The 23,448-nt window shown below is 43.2% G+C and overlaps 1 protein-coding gene across 1 annotated transcript in view; it reads right to left on the reverse strand.

The window, feature by feature from the left end:
* Window positions 1-926: 926 nt before the first annotated feature.
* kek6 (kekkon 6) overlaps window positions 927-23,448 on the reverse strand; it is a 1,119,682-nt gene continuing 1,097,160 nt past the window's right edge. The window contains exons 4-5 of the mRNA XM_065218988.1: window positions 18,856-19,056; window positions 927-5,080 (exon numbers count right to left, since the gene is read on the reverse strand). Of these exons, the coding sequence (XP_065075060.1) occupies window positions 2,898-5,080; window positions 18,856-18,877 (2,205 nt within the window). The 5' untranslated portion in view covers window positions 18,878-19,056 and the 3' untranslated portion in view covers window positions 927-2,897. The remainder of the gene's footprint in view (window positions 5,081-18,855; window positions 19,057-23,448) is intronic.

Below are 23,448 nucleotides of genomic sequence, written 5' to 3' on the forward strand. Positions count from 1 at the left end.
TGTATTTCAACTTTTTATTAAATCGAAGCCATCTTCGATTTCAAAACGCCGTCGGATATCGATTTTCATCCTCTAGGCATCATCCCGATTCCAAAAATACCTTTGTTGATAGGTATTTGATAGTATTTCCCACTGAAAGCCACCGTCTTGGATTTCAAAATGGCGTTGAATATCAATTTTCGATCTCTAGACGTTACCCCGATTCAAAAATGCCCATATTGATGGGTAAACAAACTACCCGACAATGATAAATTTGACATCCACGTGCACAGATCTACGCGCATACGCTTAAATGAACCGAGTTTTCAACAAAAGTCATAAAGACAGCGCGAATTTGGATCGAACAGCTTCGCTTCAATGCAAAAGTATGTTCATTTGACAATGAAAGAAGAAATGAACACGAGTCAAGCCAAAACAAACAGCATGAAATCTGATCGAAAGTGATTATGTTGATGTTGACGGGGATCTGCTCGAAGAGTAGACAGAATTACCTTCAATTAAAAGTGATGGTTTACAGCTTCATCGTCATTTGATGATTTTCGATTGAAAGTGACTTTGTGTCGTCCGATTGCGAAGATTTGTGTGCTGCCGCTCTAACTTCTGAGTTCTAAAGTAACTGAAGAAGTTTGGAATATTTTGAACTAGATTTGAACTATTTGTTCTTGAATTGATGTGACAGGAGTTCGAGAGAGAGAGAGAGTGAAATTCATAAAAAAATGGTATTCCGAGGAGTATTTTCTGTACATCGGAATCAAGTTCGAAAATCATTACCAATACCGATAAATCGGTATACAGGTATACCTCGACAAAAGGTAACTGTCACTTTTGAGTTTCATCGTCGATTTCTCACAAACAACAATTCAACCACACAAATCAACATTACGATTAGATAGGGAATTGAATTGTTGCTTGTGTGAAATCGACAATGGAAGTGAAAAGTGACAGTCTGGCAACGCTGGTATGTTCAATAACTGCAAACAAAGAGTGGATAGCAATACGGGAGAATGACGTGTAGACTGCACTACCGGATGAGTGCTCTGCTACCAAACATTCAGACTCTCACCAGGTTGTGAATGTGAAGGCGGATTTCTGATGGCGCCAGTGCTGTAGTGGTAAACGTGACTGCTTACTCACCTTAGTGTGTCTGGGTTCAATCCCAGCCGATGCCGTTGGGATTTTTTCTGAGGCGAAAAAATCTCTGGTCACGTCCTCCTTCGTAGGAAGTAAAGCCGGTTGAACCCAGCCCACGTGTTGATGGGTGCGATATCTACCCATCCCTGGCGGATGATCCGGCGGTGATGTGCACTAGATTGCAGAACAGAGACGTTAAACAATGGAATCAAGACGATGAAAAAGGCTGATTTCTGTAAAACTGATCCATACAAATCAATGTTACCAACCTTTAGGGTTGTAAAAAAAAGCTCCATTTCAGATTAACGAGAGTCGGATTAGCGGGGGATACTGTATCACTCATTTAACTTGAATGTTTTATCCAGTGCTGAGATGATAATTCAATGCCAATGTTGTAGTGAGTCACAGCATGATGTTGACGCCTATTGATGAGATTCTAAAAAATAGAATAGAGCAGGCGTGCCTTGAATTCCTGGAAATCATCGAGAGAAGTCATTGTTTACAAAATCTGTCACGCCCTAATTACAGCTCTATCTATAGATAACAAAGTCTATTTAGTTCTGAATTCACACGATGGTGGCCGTAATTTAAAATCGAATAGAATTTCAATCTTTCTCTGAATTACGTTTTTCTCAGTTCACGCTACTTTACTCAGTGCCCGGATTGTTTTTATAATGCGTAAAATTCTACTCAATTTGAAGTTCGTCTGAACGGTTAAATTTCCACAAGAATGATCCGTTTTTCCCTGGAAAGAGAACACCTTGTACACAAATTGCACAATACCTTTTTTTTGTGCATACGCGTAGTCATAAACTTTTGCGGTAAAACTTGTGCTTGCGCTTAACAGCCTAGCAGGATGCTGTGTCCTTGTCCGCGCCAGATTCCAGCACCCACCACCAACTCCCGTAGAAAGAAACGCACAAACACACAAACACACACACACACACTGAAAGTTGAAGCAAGTTTTGATGAGAGGAAGCAGAAGGAGAGAGCGAGAAGGTAGAGTTAAAAAGTTTTCCTCTTGCGAAAATTGAGTGAAAATAATTTGCAGCTTGCTCTGCGAAGTCCCATTAAGTGCTTGGCAGCATCACCGTATGAATATGTTGTTTGCATAACCCTAATGGGCAAACACCAATTCTATGATGGGAACATGTTCCATCGAACTGCAAACGAGTGCTTTGAACCCGGTTGGATGAACCGGAATGCAGGAATGGCTGCAGCCTTAGCCAATTTGGATGGGTGTCGATCCATGTGTTTCCCCTCATCAAAAACTGCTTCCGAAGGTGATTCTTGCATGCGTTGACTCGGCGACCAAGGGTGTGTTGTTTGAATTTGTTTTGATTTTCATTTGTTTATTAATTGATTGACTGTTTAATTAGACTATAGTTTCTGTTAGGTTGCTTGCTTTTGTGGGTTTCTTCTATCGAGTACTGCTGTCGACTACAGTGTGGCTAAATGCTTTCTGTAGGAGAAAAGATTCATCGCTCTTCTTCTACTTGGTTTTTGCATATTGGTTGTAACCTTAATTGTAACGTTATTCATTTCTGTTTTGTTGTATCACACTTTGTGGTTCGTTTTTGTTTTACTCTCACTTGTATTCTAAAACTGAACTAACCGCAAACTTAGGCATGGCCACTCGGACACGTGTCTGTCTGGGCCTACTCGGTTTCGAACTGTCAACTTAGGATCCATGCATACGCTGGGAAGGAGAAGGGGTTCTGAGGGGATCTGGAAGTTTGTACTATCGCGTGGATTTGGGAGGGGCACTACAGCGAGACAAAGTCGTTTCCTGTCACGAACACAGCGGCCATACCCATTCCAGAGGGTCCCGGGCTGTGTCCGGTAGGGGTTGCCGGTACCATTGGAGGCGTCGGGATTTCCTTGATCGGTTCGATCTCCTGTTTGATGAATATGCTTTCTTGCTCCAGCACAACCTGGTGGTTCTCTTCGGGTAGGGAAAGCGTGGAGTTGCCACTCGCCGTATACCTTCGTCCCATGTTGTCGTACTTCATGCATGGGAAACTGTTTTCACACCTGTTGACCAGATCCGCCTTACTGAATCGAATGTTCATCTTGGCGGAGGAATTGATCAACTTACTGCATTCCTGACACATGGCAGCCGGATTACTGCTGAGACCGGTGATCTCGCATGACTCTTCGATGTTGGAGTAATTGACGATGCTATCCTGCAACTGGAGGGCTTCTACTGGTGCTACCACACCACTGGTCGACGCGTTGGAGTGCTGCGGTGGAACGGTTGGCGGTAGAACCGCCGTTAGCGATGGCGGTTGACTACTGGTGGAGGGTGCTGCCGTCAACGCTGGACGATTCTTGCGAGGTAGCGTTGCGTACGAGGACACGTTCACCGGGATCAGCTTACCTTTCGACCGATTCGGTATGTTCAACAGGTCCGGATACATGTTCAGATCAGGATTGTCCAACGCATCCTGCGTTACCGACACGGAAATGAAGATGTTACCATAAGCTGGATTCGGCACCATCTGGGAGCAGAACTCCGGTGGCGGAGGGAAGACTCCGACATTGAGCGGGAATTCTTCCCGCTTGGCTGCTATCGACTCGATCGTGATCTGCACCGGCTCCATCGCTATCGTAGAGTCCGTCTTCGTCGAGGGAGTCATCACATCACTCGCACTAAACTCCTGCCGCTCATTCGTCGTTATACTCAAATCGAGCAGCTTCTTCTCTTGGTCATTGAAACTTACACTACTTTTGATAATCTTCTTTCTCCGTCGCGTGCGAAACTTCCTCTTACACAAACAGATCACCACCGACAGCGAAAGCAATCCAAAGATCGTTCCGAATATCCCCAGTATCAGTCCAAAGTACCAGAACGTCTCCGGTGTTTTGGTGATCACTCGTTCAACCACCTCCGGCAAAATCAAACTAAAATTCTTGCTATCGAACCCAATCTTGTTGCTGGCAGTGCACATGTAGAATCCCGAATCATTGCTCGTTATGTTCAATATCGTCAAATTGCTCCACACTATCGTCTGCTCCCCGATCTTCGTAACCCGCTCAGTCTCCACCAGTTCATGATCCACAATCTTCCCATTGAGGTCCCAAGTCGCCGTCGGCTCCGGGTCCCCATATGCCATACATTGGTAGGTGACGTTTACTCCCAGCTCCTGAATGTCTTCCGCATGGTCCCGGAAAATCTCCACGTGCGGCACACATCCGAATTGATCCGTCTCCACCGATTCCCACGTTAGTCCCTTCAAACTGAACGGTCTATGGCACTGTAAGCTCCTCCGGTTCAAAGAATTATTCAAATACCATCCCCTGAACTCTCTGAGGTGGCAGTCGCAGTTCCAGGGATTCTCCTCCAGAACCAACGTCTTAAGCTTCTTCATGTGGTTAAACACGTAGTGCGGTAGATACTCCAGCCGATTCTGCGTCAAATCCAAGAGCTCCAAATGTTCCAAATTCGAGAATGCCGTCTCGGCTATACTGCTCAGCTGACAGCTGTGCAGATCGATTTCCCGTAGGAACGGCAGCACTGGGAACTGTTCCGCCAAAAGTTGCTTCAGCGGATTGTTGTGCAAAATGATTTCCCTCAACCGATTATTCCCGGCGAACGTTTGCCTGTCGAGCGATTCGATTTCATTCTCGCTCAGATCCACGGCGATCAGAATTTTAAGATTGATGAATGCCTCCCGGTTGACGTACTTCACCCGGGAGTGCTTCAGGTAGATTTTCTGTAGGTTCACCAACCCCAGACTGGTGAACTCTTCCCGGTTGAGGTACGCAATGTTGTTATCGTTCAGTTCCAGCACCTGCAGCTCCGCCGACAGATTCGAAGGAATCGAAGAAATGGAGATATTGTTGCAGATGGCCGACTTCTTGCCACTGGACCACTTGCAGGTGCAGCTGGACGGGCAACTCGCCGTCCAGTCAGCACTGAGCACTGGTGAGACGAGCAGGAGCAGCACTGGAATGAGAGGGGGGAGAGGGGAAAGAAATGGTTAGTCTAATCAAAACATTCAACGAATACTTTATGATTGCTAAACGGACTTCACCGATTAGGTCGAATGCCGGTGGTTTTACCACACTTCAAAGCCATGCATTTTATTCTTTTGAGCATATATGTATTAGTACATCATTGCCCAGTTGTGGATGTTTTGGTTCATCGAACTGGATGACAACTGACATGCATTCCCTAGGATGCTGAGAAATTATGAGACCATTCTAGAAAGAATCACGCCTTGAATCCCGGATGACGGATAAAGGCCTTGATTAACCACATCACCATCATTTTTATAGTTCTAAATAGAGCTGGAATTAGGGCGTAACAGCTTTTGTGAACAATGGGCCGTATGAATAAAAAGAGTTTACTTTACTTTCCCGTGCTTTTCTTACGGGAAAAGTAAAGTAAACGCTTTTATTCATACGACCTAATGACTTCAATCGACGATTTCTAGGAAGTCAAGGCACGCCCACGCAAATCTACATAACCGTCGGGTAGGATAAATCTTCCTCTACCCGATGGTGTTTTTGATTTGCGTTGACGAGCCTTAACAAAAGCTGTTACGCCCTAGTTCCACCTCTATCTACACGGTAAGAAAAAAGTTTCCAACGGCCGGTTCACTTTTACCTACCTATATGAGTATAATCATATTTACCTACTTTTGGGTACAACTAACTTACTATTGGGTAGAAAGCGAGTGAAAAATTTTATACGAAATGCACACAAGTAAATGAAAACTACTTTGACCCGCTTTACCTAATGTTGGGTTCCTGCACTACAGTGCCGAGATGAGTGAGAAGAATTTACGTTTGGGTACTTTTTTCTTACCATGTAGAGTTTATCATAGTATATCATATACCCTATTCACACTATTGGCGTTGACGGAACCGTCGAAAAATTTGCTCTTCTAGCAAATATAGACAGTTTCTTATGGGAATTTTCGGTGGAGTGAAAGGATAGCACAAAGTCCGCCATGTTTCACGCAAAGTCTGACGTTTGCTTATGGATTTTCTCATAGGAGTAAAGAGCTACAGAGTTGCCGTCAACGCCAATTCATATAACGAGCACGGCATAGTGTGAGTGACACTTGTTCATCACTTATTTTGGCATGTAAATACTTCTCGCGTAACATTTGTCAAGGCCTTTAAGCTTTTGTAAACAGAATTTGAAGTCACAGAAAGATTTCAGAGCTTTCCAAAAAATTGTTGAACACAGCAAAAACATTATTTTGATATCACATCAAAGTGGATGCACTACAATCATGTCGAAAATTTCATGTAATTTTTATGACCACATAAATAAACAAATGCAGTAAAAGCAGCGTAATGTCAGTTCATGCATTGTATTAATGATAATTTTGTCCTTTTTAGCAAGTAATATTACACCATATTTTCGACATGATTGTAGTGCATCCACTTTGACGTGATATCAAAATTATTTTTTTGCTTTGAACTTTCCTGAAGCATGCAAATTTTCCTGGAGTTCCTAAAAACCGGACCGCAGCAAACAAGTTTACGGTGCAGCTAGTAGAAGCAGAGTATAATAGTTTGCAGAAAGCTCGCTTTCGTGAGTACGTCGACAACCTCCAGAGGGGTATCAAGGAAAATCCATCGTCGTTCTGGTCTTTTATCAACTCTCGGAAAAGATCAGCTGGTATGCCCGTGGACTTTACCTACGGTAGTAGAAGCTCCTCCACCGACACCGCTTCTGCTGACCTTTTCGCTGACTTTTTCCGAAGTGTTTTCGAACCCGATCAAACTCCTCCACCGCAGCAATACATTGATCAGCTACCAAGATACGACATTCACCTACAGCAGCTCATCTTTAGTCAAGACGCTATTTTAAAGCCCTTTGCTCAGTCGATCCATCGAAAGGTCAAGGCTCGGACCGTATTCCACCGTCTTTCGTCAAGAACTGTGCAGCATCGTTGGCCACTCCCGTTATGTCTATTTTCAATCGATCGCTTAAGGATGGCGTTTTTCCGGATGCCTGGAAGCTCGCCTCAATTACACCAATCTTCAAGTCCGGTAACATGCACAAAGTGGAAAATTACCGACCTATCTCGATCCTGAACCGCTTGGCCCAAGTTCTCGAAAGTCTTCTGCATGAGAAGTTGTATCCAGCTGTTCAACCCATAATCTCAGAGTTTTAGTATGGATTCATGAAAAAGCGCTCGACAGTCTCTAACTTGATGACTTAAACGAACACTCTTATAGGCAGCATCGAGAAGCGTCAGCAAGTGGACTCCGTTTACATCGACTTCTCTAAGGCTTTTGACAAAGCCCCTCACGACCTAGCCATTATGAAGCTAAACCGCCTTGGTCTTCCACCGTGGATCGTTTGTTGGTTGAAATCATACTTATCATCCAGGAAGGCTTTCGTTAAGGTACATGATTCCAGATTCGAGGTATTCCATATTCCATCGGGGGTTCCACAAGGGTGTCACCTTGGACCTCTCATTTTCGTTCTATTTATTAACGACGTGTGTGATATGCTAAGTTCCTGTAAGTTGCTATATGCGGATGATCTTAAGCTGTACCGTGTGATCAAATCGATCGTGTATTGTTGGGCACTACAATCTGATATAGAGCGATTGTCATCCTGGTGTCAGATGAATGGAATGCAAGCCAATGCTGCCAAATGCAAAGTGATTATCCTTACCCGCTCTCACTCTCCGATCATTTTTGATTACTCTATGAATCAATCGCCGCTGGAAAGGGTTAATGACATTAAGGATCTTGGGCTCATCTTGGACAGCAAACTACGGTTTAACGAGCACATATCCATTACAGTTGCAAAGGCCAACTCTATGCTAGGATTTTTGCGCCGCAATTCTGCACAATTCGACAACGGGTACGCTCTGAAAGCGCTGTACTGCTCTGTGGTCCGCAGTGTTCTTGAATATGGAGTACAAATTTGGGCTCCATATCATGCTGTTCATGTACTGCGCATCGAGAGAATCCAGAAACAATTTATAAAGTTTGCATTACGACGTCTGCCATGGACAAATCCAGATAGCTTCCCTCCGAACGAGCATAGATATACGCTTATTGGACTGCAAACACTAACAAATCGCTGAGTCTTTCTCCAGAGGATGTTCATATTTGACATGATTAGTAATCATATTGACTGCAGTTGTTTGCTCGGGAACATCAATTTCCACACTTCAGCTCGCCGTCTCCGCAACTATTACTTTCTGTGGACTCCCGGACATCGCACTGCTTACGGTTTTAACAATCCTCTCGATAGATGTTGCAGACTGTTGAATGATGTGTGCGATGTTTTTGATTTTAATATAAGTTGACCAGTTTTTAAGAATAGGATTAAGTCACTTTAATCAGTCTGTATGGCTAAAATGTCAAAAATGGTGGTTAAATAAATAAATAAATAAAAAATGTCTGCTTGTTTCAAAATTTTCCAGAAGTTTGTTAAAAAAATTCTAAAATTCACCGAATTTTTGCATTTGTTCTGAAAAATTTTGCAGAATTTATTCAAGTTATTAAAACTTCTGTAAATATCAAAGAAGTTGTGACGAGCCCGTGGAGATTCTGGAAACTCCATCAAAGTTTACAGAATTTATGAGAACTCTGTTGAAATTCTGGAAACACTTTTTAGGACCTTGTTGCTCCAATTAAGCTTGAAAAATTTCTCTAAAATTACGAGAATTTTAGAAGTTTGAGAAATTTTCCTAAAATTGTCCGAACTTTCCTAAGGTTCCAGGATAAAATTTCTTGGAGTTATGGGAAGAAATTTTCGAATGTTCATGGAAGAACTCTACTAGAGTTCGTGGATGAACTTGCAATAACTTCAGAAAAGTGCATCCCTCAAGTATTGGGAAAAAGCTCCCTCAAGTTCTGGAAAGAACTCCCAACAAGTTCTGGAAATAACATCCCTCATGTTCTGGGATGAACTTTCCTCAAGTTCTGGCAAGAACATCTGTTGGGGACGGAATGAAATAAACACTGAGTTTCATTTTCTTATCGCGGTCGTTGCGAGTAATTTCACCAAGTCCCCTGCTTAAAAAGACCTTTGTCATTTATGCAATTAGGGGCTGTCCATAAACTATGTAGACAGTTTAGGGGGAAAGGGGTTGACAACTATCTACGGCCCATACAAATTATAATTTTTTTTGTATGGACAATTGTCTACGCAGGGGGAGGGAGGGGGTCAAGAATCCCAAAAAAACTGTCTACGTGGTTTATGAACAGGCCCTTAGTGCGAGTGCAATATTTCTAAAAGTGTCCATTTATGAAGGGACTTTGTCATTTTTCGTGGATCATTTCAGTAGGATCTTAGTGAAAAGGTCGACGAGTTTAACTGACCTACACTTGAAAAATGTTGGTGCTTCCTGGACACAAAAGGGTTTGTGGCGACCCAAGCCCTCGGACAGTAATTCGGTTTGTGTAAACCGGACTTTGCTTATTGCAGCGAAGTAAGCTCTTGGGACCTCTCTTAGCTCAGTCGGTAAAGGCTGGAGGTGGCTAGGTTCAATTCCCGGTCCGGTCTAGGAATTTTTCGGGTTGGAACATTTCTCGACTTCCCTGGGCATAGAGTATGATTGTACTTGCCACACAATTATACTAATGCAAAAATCGTACAGGCATCGAAAGGTCTTAATTAATAACTGTGGAAGTGCATCTAGAACACTAAGTTGAAAGCACGCAATAAGCTAATATGCCATACGCAATAAGCTTGACATGCGAGGAAGAAGAAGAAGTAAGCTCTTCGGCGGCCGACAAAGTTCTTGCTCGAACAATTTAACGGTTTAACAATTTTGGATGAACTTTGCTGATGTATTACGGTGGGGAACTTTTTTCTGAATTTCTGCGAAGAGGAAGCTTCTCAGCAAATTTGGAGCAAAAGCAGCTCATTTGGAGCAAAACAGTTGAGGCAACTTATATGTGCCTTATTTTAGTCGCAATTAAGTTGCTGCAAGATCCTTCCACAGATTTGTGCTGCTAGGGATTTTGAAGTTCTGAGAAGAACTTCCCTCAAGTTTGGAGAAGAACTTCCCTCATGTTTTGAGATGAACTTCCCTTAAGCTCTGGGAAGAACTTCCCGAATGTCCATAAGCGTAGCTAATGGGGGTATCTAGGGTGCCTGGTTCGCAGAATGATCTAGGTCATATCCTGAATTTTTTGAAATATAATTTAAATTTTTTGTGTTAGAATCTCCAAAAAAATCTGGAGGGAGTCTGGACCATTCTGGTGGGAGGCACCCTTGTCACCCCTATTAGCTACGCCAATGCTAATGTTCCGGGAAAACATCTGTGACGTCATGGGAAAATTTTCCTAAAGTTCTAGAAAGTCCTTCCTTAAAGTTCTCTCAAGAATTTGTTTACAGTTCTTTGAAAAACTTTCCTGGAATTGTGGGAAGAAGTTCCCTGAACTTGTAGGATGAGCTTTTTGAAGGTTCTAGGAAAAAATTTCCTAAATCGTTGGGAAGAATATTCCTTAAGTTCAGGAAATAAATTCTGGGAAGAAGTTCCATGAAGTTCAGATAAACAATTCCCTCAAGTTCTGGGAAAATTTTACTGGAGTTTATAAAAAAGCTTCTCTGAAGTTCTAGAAAGAACTTCCTATAGGTCTGGGAAGAAGTTTCTTTATGTTCTGTGAAGAACTTTCTAGAAGATATGGGAATAATTGTTAATAAATTCTGGCAAAACTCCCTGGAAGACCTTTCCTATAGTTTCGACTAACTTTACTGAAGGTCTGGAAAGAACTTTCCTAGAGCTCTAGAAAGAGCATTTCTTTAAAATCTGAGAAGAACTTTTTTAAAGTTCGGAGAAAAACTTTTTTGAAGTTCTGGGAAGAACTTCTCCCAAGTTCTGGGTAGAACTATCCTCAAGTTTTGGGAAGAACATTTCTAGAGCTCTGGATAAAGTTTAGCTACAGTTCTGGGATGAACTTTTCTGTAGTTCTGAGAAGAACTTTTCCGAAGTTTTAGGAAAAACATTCCTAAAGTGCTGGAAAGATCTTTCCTGGAGTTCTAGGAAGAGCATTTCTGAAGTTTTGAGTTTTTTTTGCTGGGAAGACCTTCTCCCAAGTTCTGGATAGAACTACCCTCGAGTTCTGGGAAGGACATCTCTGGAGCTCTGGATGAAACTTCCCTGGGAAGAACTTTTCTGTAGTTCTGAGAAGGACTCTTCCGGAGTTTTGCGAAGAACATCCGTAAAATTTTGGAAAGTTTGGAATAGTTTTCCTGACATTTTGGGATGAACTTCCTTGATATTCTGGGAAGAACATCCCTCAAAAAAAAAAAAAAACTTTTCTAATTCAGTCCTAGAAAAAAAAACTTGACTCAAGTAGAATTTTCCCGAAGTTTATTTTAGAATATTTTTTTTAGTCTTCCGGTTTAATGCTGTACATTTATATATTTTTAGAAGTTTCAACAGATGAACGTTCGGTAAAACTTTGACCCTCACTTTAGAATCTGTTACACTAAATTTTGATTTAAAACCACTGTCAGCCTTGTTTGAACAACTGAGGCTAGCCATTGTGGTGAAGTTTTCCTTGTATTGAAGCTTTAAAACTAATGAATTGAAATGCCTTATTTTTGCCGAACCGTTCAGCTGTAGAAAGTTCGGTAAAAATTTACCGAAGTCGGTAATCAACTCTAAGTGTGTTAAGATCTTAAACTGTCCAGGAATTTAAATAGCGTCTCTCAGAAATTCACCCATGATTCAAGTATGATCATTTCAATCAAGTCTCTCTGATTTTCACTCATAATACTAGGATGATCAGAAATTAATGCAAAAACCAATAGGCCTCCCTGAAGCTCGCCCTGAGGTCCTCAGGATTTTTTTTCCAAGACCTCAGGTTGATCCGGTATTGTTTTAAAGATTTTTTTAAGTTCGCAGACTTCCCTGCTACTTGCAGAGATTTCCTTTAGCTGGCAGAATTTTTCTGCAGGAAGCAGGCTGTACTGAAGTTTTCAGAATTTTTTGCCACCTTCACTGAAATTGGCAGCATCTTTTTTATATTCGCATAATTTTACAGAAACTTGCAGACTTTTTTGAATTAAATAAATTTTCTGAAGTTCGTATGGTTACTTAATTAATTTCCAGATTATTGCTGAATTTTTTGCAGAAATGCCGTGAAGTTTGCGGGACGTTCTAAAAATTTGCTGATCTTTCCTGGAGTTCGCAAAGTCTTCCTGGGGTTTCTAAACTTTCCAGAAGTTCGTTGAAACTTTCTGAAGTTCGCAGAATTTTCCTGAGGCTCACTGAATTCGCAGAAATTGGCAGAATACTTTTGAAGTTCGTAGAATTTCCCAAAAATTTACGGACTTCGCATAGGTTCGTACATTTTTGCGAAGAAATTGTCATCACAGACTTTCCTGAAGTTCTCGGTTTTTTTTTCTGAAATTTGCAGAATTTTCCTAAAGTTTGCATATTTTTTCAACAAATATGCTAAACTTTCCGGCAGCTCGCAGAATTTGATTCAAACTTATTAAAATTTTCAGAAGTTTTCCGAAAATTCCTGAAGTTCTCCTTTTTTTTCTTTTTTTTAGTGAATTCCAGCCATTGGCTAGTCTTCACTTTGCAGGAAAAATATCAGAGGCATAAGGCCTGCTTTGGAAAAAAAAACACAGTTGGAATTTACAGAGTTTTGGTTGGACGAGATTTAAAATTTGGGAAACACAGAAGAACAAAATAGACCGTTGACATTGAGTTAACTTATTGACAAATCCAAACAAGGCAGAGCTCCACCGTGGAGGGCGGTGTCCCCGTCCGGTAGAGATGCCCCGACGACGGCTGAAAGAAAGAAATCAAACATTGAAAAACAAACCAGCGTTCTTCAGGAAGGAGATCAGGGAAGCAAGGATCGAAGGTTCGTTGCCCAGTATGTCGCTGATATTCTCCAAAAGGCCGTAGTGTTGCCGCACGAGCTCGTACTTTGGACACACGCAGAGGAGGTGCTCGACGGTGGCTGGAATATTACAGACGACGCAGGCCATGCGGAAAACTCCTCCGCCGAAATCGTGTTAGAACCAGGTATGACCTGTGCGAAGCCTGGAGATGACTCGTTGCTCCTTCAGGTTCCCAAGGTCCTTCCATGGACGCGAGCTCTCCATTCATCTTGCCACCTAGCCTGCATGGATGTTTCGACCCATCGTTTGATGTCCGGAAGGGGAACTTCATCGGTGTACCTGGCACCAGATGGTCCCGCCTCGGCCAGTCTGTCAGCGTTGGAGTTGCCAGTGATGCCACAATGCCCCGGAACCCAAGCGAATACTGTGTTGGAGGGGAATGTCTGATGATCCCCTGAATCCACGGATGAGTGGGCATGTTGGACCTGAGAGCAGAAATTACGCTGTGAGGATTAGGAGGATTAGGACTGGTCGGTCGGATGGCGTGATTGCTGCTTCGAAAATCGACGCAGCATCTGCAGAAAAAACAGAGCATTGTGGCGATAGGCTCAAGCTCGTTGGCGAGATCTTTCCCGCAATGCCTATCCCAACTCCGTTGTGCGATTTGGACCCGTCCGTAAAACTATGCGTATGTCTGGGGTACCCGGAGTTTAGCATCTCCGCGACGGAATATCTGAGCATCGCCGAGTTGTCTCCTGCCCTAAACTGGTTCTTAATTCGGCTTTCGATGTTTAATGGTCTCGATTGCCAACTTTTTCCTCCCAGCCAGCGGCTCTTGACTGTTGGGGGGAGGTCGGTATTGGCTGCTGTACGGAGGATTCTGTTCCCCTCCTCGAGGAGATAGATCCATTCGTTACCCGATGTTTTTGCCATGTAGGCAGCCGCTTTGATGGCGCCTACGGTGTAGATTCGAAACCGGAAAGGAAGTACCCCGACTTCAGCGCAGGCTGTGTCGGCCGGCGTCGAGGGCAGGAGACCTGAGACTACCCGATGTAGCCATTGTAAACGGGTGCAAGGACTTGCAACAGTTTGTCCTTGGCCATTGCGGTGAGCACCAGACCGTTGAGTAGACGGCTGTCAATAACTGTCTTGGCTACATGCAGCTGGATAGCTCGGTTGTTGGTGCGGTGTGGCATGGAGATTGTTTTGATAAGGTTTATGCGGGTCTTGCAACTATCCTTAACGCTCTGGAAGTGTTGCGTGAAGGTTAAGTGTCGATCAACTAGAACGCCCTAGATGCGTATCGTTTTTTTTTTCAGGGGTATCGGTTGATCCCCGATCTTGATAGAGGCGCCGGCGACTCGGTGACCGGAAGCGCAGATGCTCTTGCAGCTGAGAGTTGGAACCTAGCTGAGGCCACCCATTTGGCAACTGCCGATACAGCTGCTTGTGCTTGGATGCGGGTCCTTGCGATGGTGCGGCCGGTGGCCACAATTAGCACGTCATCCGCGTAGACGAGAATGTGGATGTTAAGTGGAAAACGAATAAAAAATCCGGTTCATCGCTATTAGGAAAATTGTCACCGCGATAACGGAGCCTTGCGGCACCCCTGTTTCTTCCGGGAAAGAAGAAGACTTGGTGCTCCTCACGGCGACTTTAAACGATCGTCTTGCCAGAAAGCCTCGGATAAAGGAAAGGATATTTCCCTTGAATCCCCAGGTGATGAGCTCTTGAAGTACTAACGGTGTCCATGTTCTATTGAAGGCCTTGGATATATCCAAGGAGACGATCTCCACGTGGTGGCCCTTTTCCTGCGTGTCATTTAGCAGTTCTCCCAGCGAAGCGAAATACGTGGAGGTTCCCTTTCCTGCCCGACAGGCGTGCTGCCGGTGGTCAAGGTATCCATTTTCCTCCAATGCAGTGCGACGTCGACGATTGACCATGCACCTTGCTTGCGCAACTGGTTAACGCAATCGGACGGCATTTATCGGTACCTCGTGTGGTGGCGTTGGCCTTTGGGATCAAGATCACCAAACTTTCTCGCCAAGTGGCCAGAAAGTCACCAGTACGCAACACCTCGTTGTAAATGTCCAATAAGTTGTCCTTTCCGCCGATAGGAAGATTTTTTAGAAGGGGATAACCTATTTCGTCTGGGCCGGCCGAGTTGCCGGTGCTGTATCGCAATGCAAACTGCAGCTCCTCGAAGGAAAAGTCTTGGTTAATTGGAGAGTTGATGCTGTCTTGTGGAATTTGGAAATTGGTGATATCGACAGTAGATGGTCTTGTTTTGCGGAGAAAGGTGGGCTCATATCGGTTGATAGCGGAAAGCTTGGTAAAATAGGTGCCGAGCTCCTCAGCTACAGAATCAGGCTCGGTGATGTTTGTTCCGCCAGTCTCGATTGAGAGCGGTGTGGTGCACTTTTTCCCGCTAAGGGAATTAACTTTTCCTCACAGGTCCACGGACGACTGGGAAGCATTTATGCTCTCCAGAAAGTCAGTCCAACTATTTCGTTTGGCATCCCGGAAGGTTTGCCTGCATTGGTTGCGCCGTTCTCTGTATGTTTGTAGGGCTAATTCCTTTAGCGGGTGGTTAACTGGGAGGCGCTTGACACGCCGAAGTGCCTTTCGTCTAGCTTTTTACTTCCTCTTCAGACCACCAGCGAAGAGTTTTTTGCCTGGGAGTTGGGCCAGTCCGGGGAATGGCTAGTCATGCCGCATCTAGGATCATGCTCGTGAATTCTGGGAAATCGGCAGGATTCTTTTGTTCTAATAGAGTATTGCCGTAAATCTCATAGGCCACCGTCTGCTTGGTCGTATCGCCATCTCGGACGCCGCATCGTTACAGGTGTCGACCCCGCGCAGAGCTGGATAAGTATTGGATGGTGGTCACTGCCGTGAAAGTCCGAGATTACGGTCCAGGTAGTCCAGGTAGTAGTCTTGCAATGGAGCGGCTGATACCAGCCACGTCAATGGCCGAGGACTGCCTGTCGTTGAAAAAGGTAGAAGAACCGTCGTTAAGAACTATCATGTCCTTTTGGTCGAAGGTGTCTGCCAGCGCTGTGCCTCTTGAATCGGTGCGTGTATCGCCCCAGTTGGGGTGGTGGGCGTTAAGGTCCCCTACTAAGAGCCTAGGTTCAGGTAGGTTACATAATATTTCCGAGATTTGTTCATTGATGTTTGGGATTCTGCCGCACGGAAGATATGCCGAAACTACCGTGATCCTACTAAGGGGTAGGTCGGTATCCAGGTCGATGAAGCGGGAAGGGATGCTTCTTAGAACGCCGATATCGGAAGATAGCCAAATGTTATTGCCCCGTTTAATGGTCCACTGGTCCACTGGAGGGTTCGATCCATTTGTTCAGTGGTTACCCTATTGATCTCCTGGAGAGCAATAATCCATGGAGGATCATTTTGGGTCAGCATTTTCAGGTCACCGAGATTGTTGAAAAAGCCGTTCACATTCCATTGGAGAAGGAACGGAACTGGCTTAGGCAAAGTCGGAGCGGAGTTAGTGGTTGCTGGATCCGATAAAGTGGCCCGGATCGATATGGATTCATTAGATAGTGAGGATTGACTTACGTTGATAGCGATGCTCGAATAAGACAGGCCCCACCGTCTAAAGTTCTGAAATTTTCTAGAAGTTTACTGAACTTTCATGTCGGGTTTTGTCTTAATTTCTCAAAATTATCCTGATGGCTAGTTTTGGAGTTTGCAAAATTTGTCCACTAGTGAGCTGACCTTTTCTGAAGTTTGCTGAATATTCCTGAAAGCATCGACGTGGGTCTTCTAACCGAAACCCACCTAAATTTCGGCGACAGTTTCTGGTTGTCTGACCACAACATTATCTGGCTTTATCGCACCAGCTCCAGGGGGTGGGGCGTTTAGTGGTCATCGTTCGTAAGGGAATCAAGTTCTGCACTCTGCTCCACATCCGCACTTCTATCATCGAGGCCCTCAGTGTGAAGGTGGAATCACCAACTGGAAACGTCCGGTTTATCGCTGTTTACTGCCCACGCCAGTGTAGCGCAAGCAACGGACTAGGAATCCAAAAAATGACCTGACCGCCATCACCGGTACTAGCTCTTGATTCATCGTTGTGGGCGAGCCGAACACCCGCCATGAAGCTTGGCGGAACTACCAGCGCAACCGGAACGGATGTCTTTTGTTCGACCACGCACAACATGGACTGTACACTGTGCGGTTTCCTGACAAACCAACTTTCATCTCTCGGAAGGGCACAACGATCTCAGCTCTGACCACCAACCGGTGGTGACTGAAGTCGGTGTCAACGTGGTTCCTGCTAGAAGCTGCTTGCGTGTCTTTACCACCATGTCAACTGGGTGCAGTACGGATGAATGGTGGACAGCAACATCGTAGAAAATCTACGCCTAAACGCGGTATTGAATAAAGTTATTTATCCTTGATTTTGTGGATTGCAAATAAACCACGCGGCTGTTCATAAACTACGTAGACAATTTAGGGGGGGTGGCAATCATCCATGCCTCAAACAAAAAAAAAATATGGAAGATTGTCCCCGCGGGGGGGTGTGTTCAAGAATCATAAAAAACTGTCTACGTAACGGGTGTTCAATAAAAAATGAGAATGATTTCAGTGCCGTCCAGCGCTCTTGTGAGAACATCGCGACTAAGTTGCGTCGTACGGCTGACCAGGGCCCCTATTCCAATATTCATTGACGTTTTTTTGAAGAATAAACATTATGTTTTTAATAAAAAAAAAAACTAAATTCGTTGATTTTTTTTTACTAGCTATATGACTGAAAAAAATCTCATTTTTTATTGAACACCCGTTAGTTAATGAACAGCCCCAAATTAGTTTGTAAAATTATACTTACACCGATAATTATAGCCCGTGATTCGATTCCCAGATAAAACAATGATCATGGTTTGTTTCACTGCTAGATCGTATTTTTCACGAGTGTCTGTGTGCAATACTTTCGATAAATCAATCTAAATGGCAAACAAAGGGAAGAGATACATTTCATAAGATGTGAAAATTCTGGATTCAAATTCTGCTTCAGATATTCCAAGCAAGATTTAAAGGGGTAAAATAGACTCAAAAATCAATTCCTAAACAGCTCCTCTTCCTTGCCTCTACTGCTGGCGTTGCTTGGGATTAGAAAAGTAGGAAATGAATTTAGATGAACTAAAATGCCAGAAATGCAACGCGTGATACTAACGACATTTATCAATATTGTGCAATAGATTCCTATTCGTCTCTCAGGCTATCACAATATTTGTAGCGCATTGTTGATTTGTCTAGTAGTATTAGGGTTAAATAAGTCTTGATACTATAAGGAAACCTAAGCGTGAAACTTCAAAGGCACAAATGTCAGCTTCCACTCAACATACAAATTTGAAATTGCTACTCTCTGTTTATAATAGCACAGCAAACAAGGAGTAGCAATTTCAAATTTGTATGTTTTGTGGAAGCTGACATTTGTGCCTTTAAAGTTCACGCTAAGGCTTTCTTAGAGTATCACCTTAATTCCTAAGCTCAACTGAGTTATGGGAATACAATTCGCTTTATGCCCGACTAATCAAGTATATATTCAGCCTGGCGTTAATCAGCTTTGTACACCTTGAATCAACCAATAATCTGCTTTTGTTCTTTCTGTTCAGCTTGACTTGTTAGTTGGGTAGCACAACAGCTGACCACTCTCTGTAGGGGAAACTTCCTCCGGAAAAGAAAGAACAGACAAGTCTCACATTCAGATCCCATTCCATTGCACAATGTTCACCAGACCGGTCTCCGGACGGTCGTCTGGTTGGAATGAAATGAAATCTTCGTCGACGGTCGGATTGGGACCATCTGCTGCCCGAAGCAATAGCAAATGACAATACCGAGATGGAGGAATAGGTCCATCCGTATACATACCTACCACCCGAAGAAGAAGAAAAAAAACTTACCTGTTAAGCAGAACTGTATCATTTTGGCGATTAAACATAGTTGAACGATAAAGTTGCACTTGGCGTTTCCATTAAAAAGTTTCTCCTTTCTCCGGCTGGGCTGCTGTCCGAGCTGGTGGTCGGCCACGGCTACCTTCAGAACTGCTGCAACGGCTATGGTTTTCCGTGTGTTTCGCCTCAGTGACTCGGAATGGACGTTTTCTGTAATGTAAGCGAAAAGATAAAGGGGAAAAAGTGCCACCATTATCACAAAGTTTGATTCAATCGGGCTGGAATTATCGAGATAAAGTTAACGCAGCTCGTCAAATATGGGAAGGAGAGCGGGCGAAAGGATTCAGCCGGGTTGTGGCGAGAGGAGGACTGGTTGCGGACGAGTTTGCATAATGTGTTCGAGGGACCCAAGTTTTAATGAAGATTCCGAGTTTGGGAAGTTGGTAATTTTGTATGATCAGTTTAATCGGGTTTCAAGATTCAACCATGTGCAAATTATCAGGAAGAAAATGTATATCAGTAGGAGCTCTTCACTCGGCTAAGCATGTGTTGTTGCAAAATCATTCCACTAATTAAGTTGATCACGGTGAAGGACAACGTGTCACAAATCTCTTGACCATCGCATTGCTACAAAATTAAACATCGTTTATGAGAATTACCGTCAACCGCAAATTACAGTAACTCTCTTCGGCTTCACTGATAATTACCATAATGGAATGAATCAGTGCCGTTTGATGTAGTTATGTCGCACATATATCGAACCAACCCAACCCGTTTTTCTGCCTTCGCCACTGAAAGACAATGTGTGTCCCTAAAACCTCCATTAGGATCCATTACGGATACCCAACACGCAGCACGGGTTCCCGTTGTTGCAAGCATCGTCACCGTCCAACCAACCGACCGACCCAACGACTCGCAGGGACTTCCGGTGCGAGTTTAATTTTGAATGATAGTTAATATCAATCATGACCATGTTTCGCCGCCTCAAATCCCATCGGTGCAGGCTCGCATTTCTACTGTCGTCCTTGGCCTGCCCCCGCAGGCAGGTAGTTGGCAATATCTAGCACGTATCGCGTCAGAAATCGAGGTTAATTATGATTGCACGTGTGCCATTGCAAACGATCTAAACGGAATGCGGGAGAAGGCAAGGTGGGGGTCCGATCGCTTGCCGCTTGCCCAGCAGTTCTTGTATTACGAAGTTCATTCGCGAAATGGTCATTAGTGCAAGCGTTGGCTGCTGCTGCTGCTGCTGCTGCTGACTTGTCACACATATACTCATTCTTGCAGGCACCAGCAGCCCAACCCAAGTCTCGGAGCGGGGAGCAAATTAACAGCAGCCAGTGGATTTTCAACGGCAGCAGGGACCAAATTTCATTATATATGAATTCATGTGCAAAGCTTACCTAGCGGCTCATCAGATCGATGCGTGGGACGCAATGAATCCGGACTTAACCTATAATGTGGCCGTCGCCGGGCGGAGTGGTTGGGTGTGGCAGTGCTTATATTATCACCCCAAGGACGATCCAGGTTGGTGACAGCTGCTAGTGATATTAATTATGACGAACGAGCGGCCTCCGGGGACCAAACGGGGCCTGGTCTGTTTGGTTTGAGTCACGAACATTGTCAGATTAACTCTGCTCTTCTACGGTAGTTGGTATTCCGAGCAAGCTCAATAAATGAATTTAGTGTTTTGGGCTTGGCTTCAGGGAAATGACTGCAGGTGTCAAGCTTGGCAGGAAGCATTGGCTTTATGAATAAATGTAGAGCAATTTATCAGATTCATAACGGTCATTTAGTATCGGTCGGTAGTTTTGGAGCGGGCACAAATATTTATTTGGAAATCCTTCACAACGCGAAAGCCACGCATTAGAATCATCCCAAGTAGCAAATTCCCATCGTGGAAACCAACAGCAACAGGGTTATGACTGAAATGAGGTACATATTCAAGTATATGCAACCGTTTTTGCAACAGCTCAGAAAATTTCTGGATGATGTTGCAAATACATAGTATTAACGAGTTCTGAATTGCAAAATATGCCGACAGCTACAGCTGATCATTGCTCTCGATTTCCACAAATTCAAGCGATTATTCCGTTAGACACATATAGCCTTGCCCATCGCATTCGGATGTCAGGATTTAGCAATTGACCAGAAGAACTTATCATCAGGGCCCAACAAAGGGCAGCCCTAAGTTTGCACCTTTAGAATTGATTAAACGATCCATAAAATATTGAAAAACGTTCCATTAAAAACATCCAAATGATCAATAAAACATCGGAGAAAATCCTTAAAAAAGTGTGGATGATCCATAAAAAATATCAATATTATCAATATTTTAAGTGAAATTTAGCAACACAATTCTAAAAATGTACCACTAAATTTCTAAATAATGAGCATCGGAATTGTACGAATTACCCATAAACATATTTCAATTGATCCATAAAACATTCAGCATTGAATCTTAAACTAAAGAAAGTGATCCATAAAAAATCAAGTTTGCACACTTAAAAATATAGGCATGATCCATAAATTAGACGTTTATTATTCATGTTTAGGACACTATTTTTTAAAATGTTGATCCATAAACCTTGAAAAATTGCTCCACTGCTTATCTACTTAGATTCACTGTCCTGCCCGTGTATTTAAGGTAGATGTGCGAAGCGACGGGCAAGCGTCTAGAATTAGCTTCCAAAAGAAGATTCTATAATAATATTCTTAAGAAGCTTCCTATGGAAACTTCATTTAGAAACTTTTTAAGAAGCTTATTCTAGAGGCTCGCCCATCGTTCTGCTCTTCTGACAAAAAAAAAACACGGACAGAACAGTAAACCTGAGTAGCTACGCAGTAATGTAGCTATTTTCCAAGGTTTATTGATCAAATTAAAAAAACATATGTATATAGACCGAGGGGGGTGACTCTAGCTACGATGCAGGAAAAATTGTGTTTTGTTTCGGCTAGCTGCGCGTACGCTGAGTAGATAGAAAGAAGATTGATGACGATTCTGAAGATTTTCTGTAAAAGATGAGGCGCGATGCAAGTAGATGCGAGAAATGAAAGTATATTTTTCGAAGATTGATTCGCTAGTTGTAGATCTGTTGAGCATCTAGAATTGAGATTTGGATGTGTCGCCCCCCTCGATATAGACTATAATTGGAACACATTTATTTTTCATTTTTTCTTAAGAAGATTATTATAGAAGCTTCTTTTGGAAGCTTATTCAAGACGCTTGACCATCACTCCGCACATCTACCTAAAAACACGATAGGACAGTAAATCTAAGTAGTTAAGCAGTAATGAAGCAATTTTTCATGGTTTATGGATCAAAATTAATAATACAGTGTCCAAAACGTGAATAATATACGTCTAATTTGTGGATCATGGCTGTTCGGAATATCGGGATAACCCTGTACCGCCAAACCCAGTGACAACCCTGTGGAAGATTCAGAGAGCTACGGTAACGGTCGCTGTCAGAAATGACAGACGTCAGGTATGGTTCAACGGAACTGTGAACTCACAGTTCCGTTGAACCAAACATTAAATAGGTCGGAGTATCAACGAGAAAAAAAGAGAAATACAATTCCAAACCATCTAAAAAAATGTTTTACAGCTAAATTATTTTAATTGCCTAAATTTGTTAATATACCTATTGTTTAATTAAATTGTAGTTATTTGTAGTGAACTAGCTACCAACAATCAATACAAAAATAACGATTTTAAATTGGCTCACTACTTGACTTGCCTATTGGTCCCAAGCAAATCGATTAACGTACCCCATTCTAGTCAAAATTCTAGTACTACACAATATTTGTTTTAATTCGCTATGAAAGATTGACAGGTAAAATGAGGGGTTCGTGGATTTTCTCGTGTTTTATAGGGGTGCATCGATAAGCTTGCGACCGAAAATAGTACCAGAGCTTAGCCAAAAAGTTGAGCACATTTCTTTGGGACCTTCTGGTCTTAAAGCTACCTCTATGTAGCTACTGAAGTAGGTTAGTTGGAGGTGGAGTTCGTGTAAATATTGAATTTGATAACTCTATATTTGCTTAATCTAGATACTACAATTTAGCATAGCATAGCATAGCATAGCATAGCATAAACCAGGTTGCACAATGTCGTAGGTGGTACGAGCTCTAAACTGTTGTTAAGCAGGAGGCGCATCCTCATCCGTTGCTGTTAGATAGTAATTTGTGATTAATTACTACCTCTTAGATAAAGGATGTGTTTCCCTCCAACAGACCAGAGCTGTCCTGGCCACGTCCTTGCATTTGGTGGGGATGGGGGAGGAATGTTAGTCCGACACTTACTTAAGAGAGATGCAGAGAACTCTACGACCCCTCATAAGTGTCACGGGAAGGGTGGAATTTTGTTAGTAGGGAGGGTAAGCCATAGGCTACGCCCAGCCGGCGTTGCTGGCAATCGTTATGTCAAGTATTTAAGAAATAAAACCTGTAAATCATTTATCCGTTGACCGTTGTTGCTGCCCATTACCTAAACATATTATTCAAAACAGTCTTCATATTCCGGAATTGCGATACGTTAATGCTCGATCCTGTTGCTCCTTTGGCCCAAGAGTTCGGTTGTTCCTAAACATATGCACAATCC

The sequence above is a fragment of the Ochlerotatus camptorhynchus genome, unplaced genomic scaffold (assembly GCF_037179485.1).
Source record: "Ochlerotatus camptorhynchus isolate MF236.1 unplaced genomic scaffold, CSIRO-AGI_Acam_v1.1 ptg000096l, whole genome shotgun sequence".
NCBI lineage: Eukaryota > Metazoa > Arthropoda > Insecta > Diptera > Culicidae > Ochlerotatus > Ochlerotatus camptorhynchus.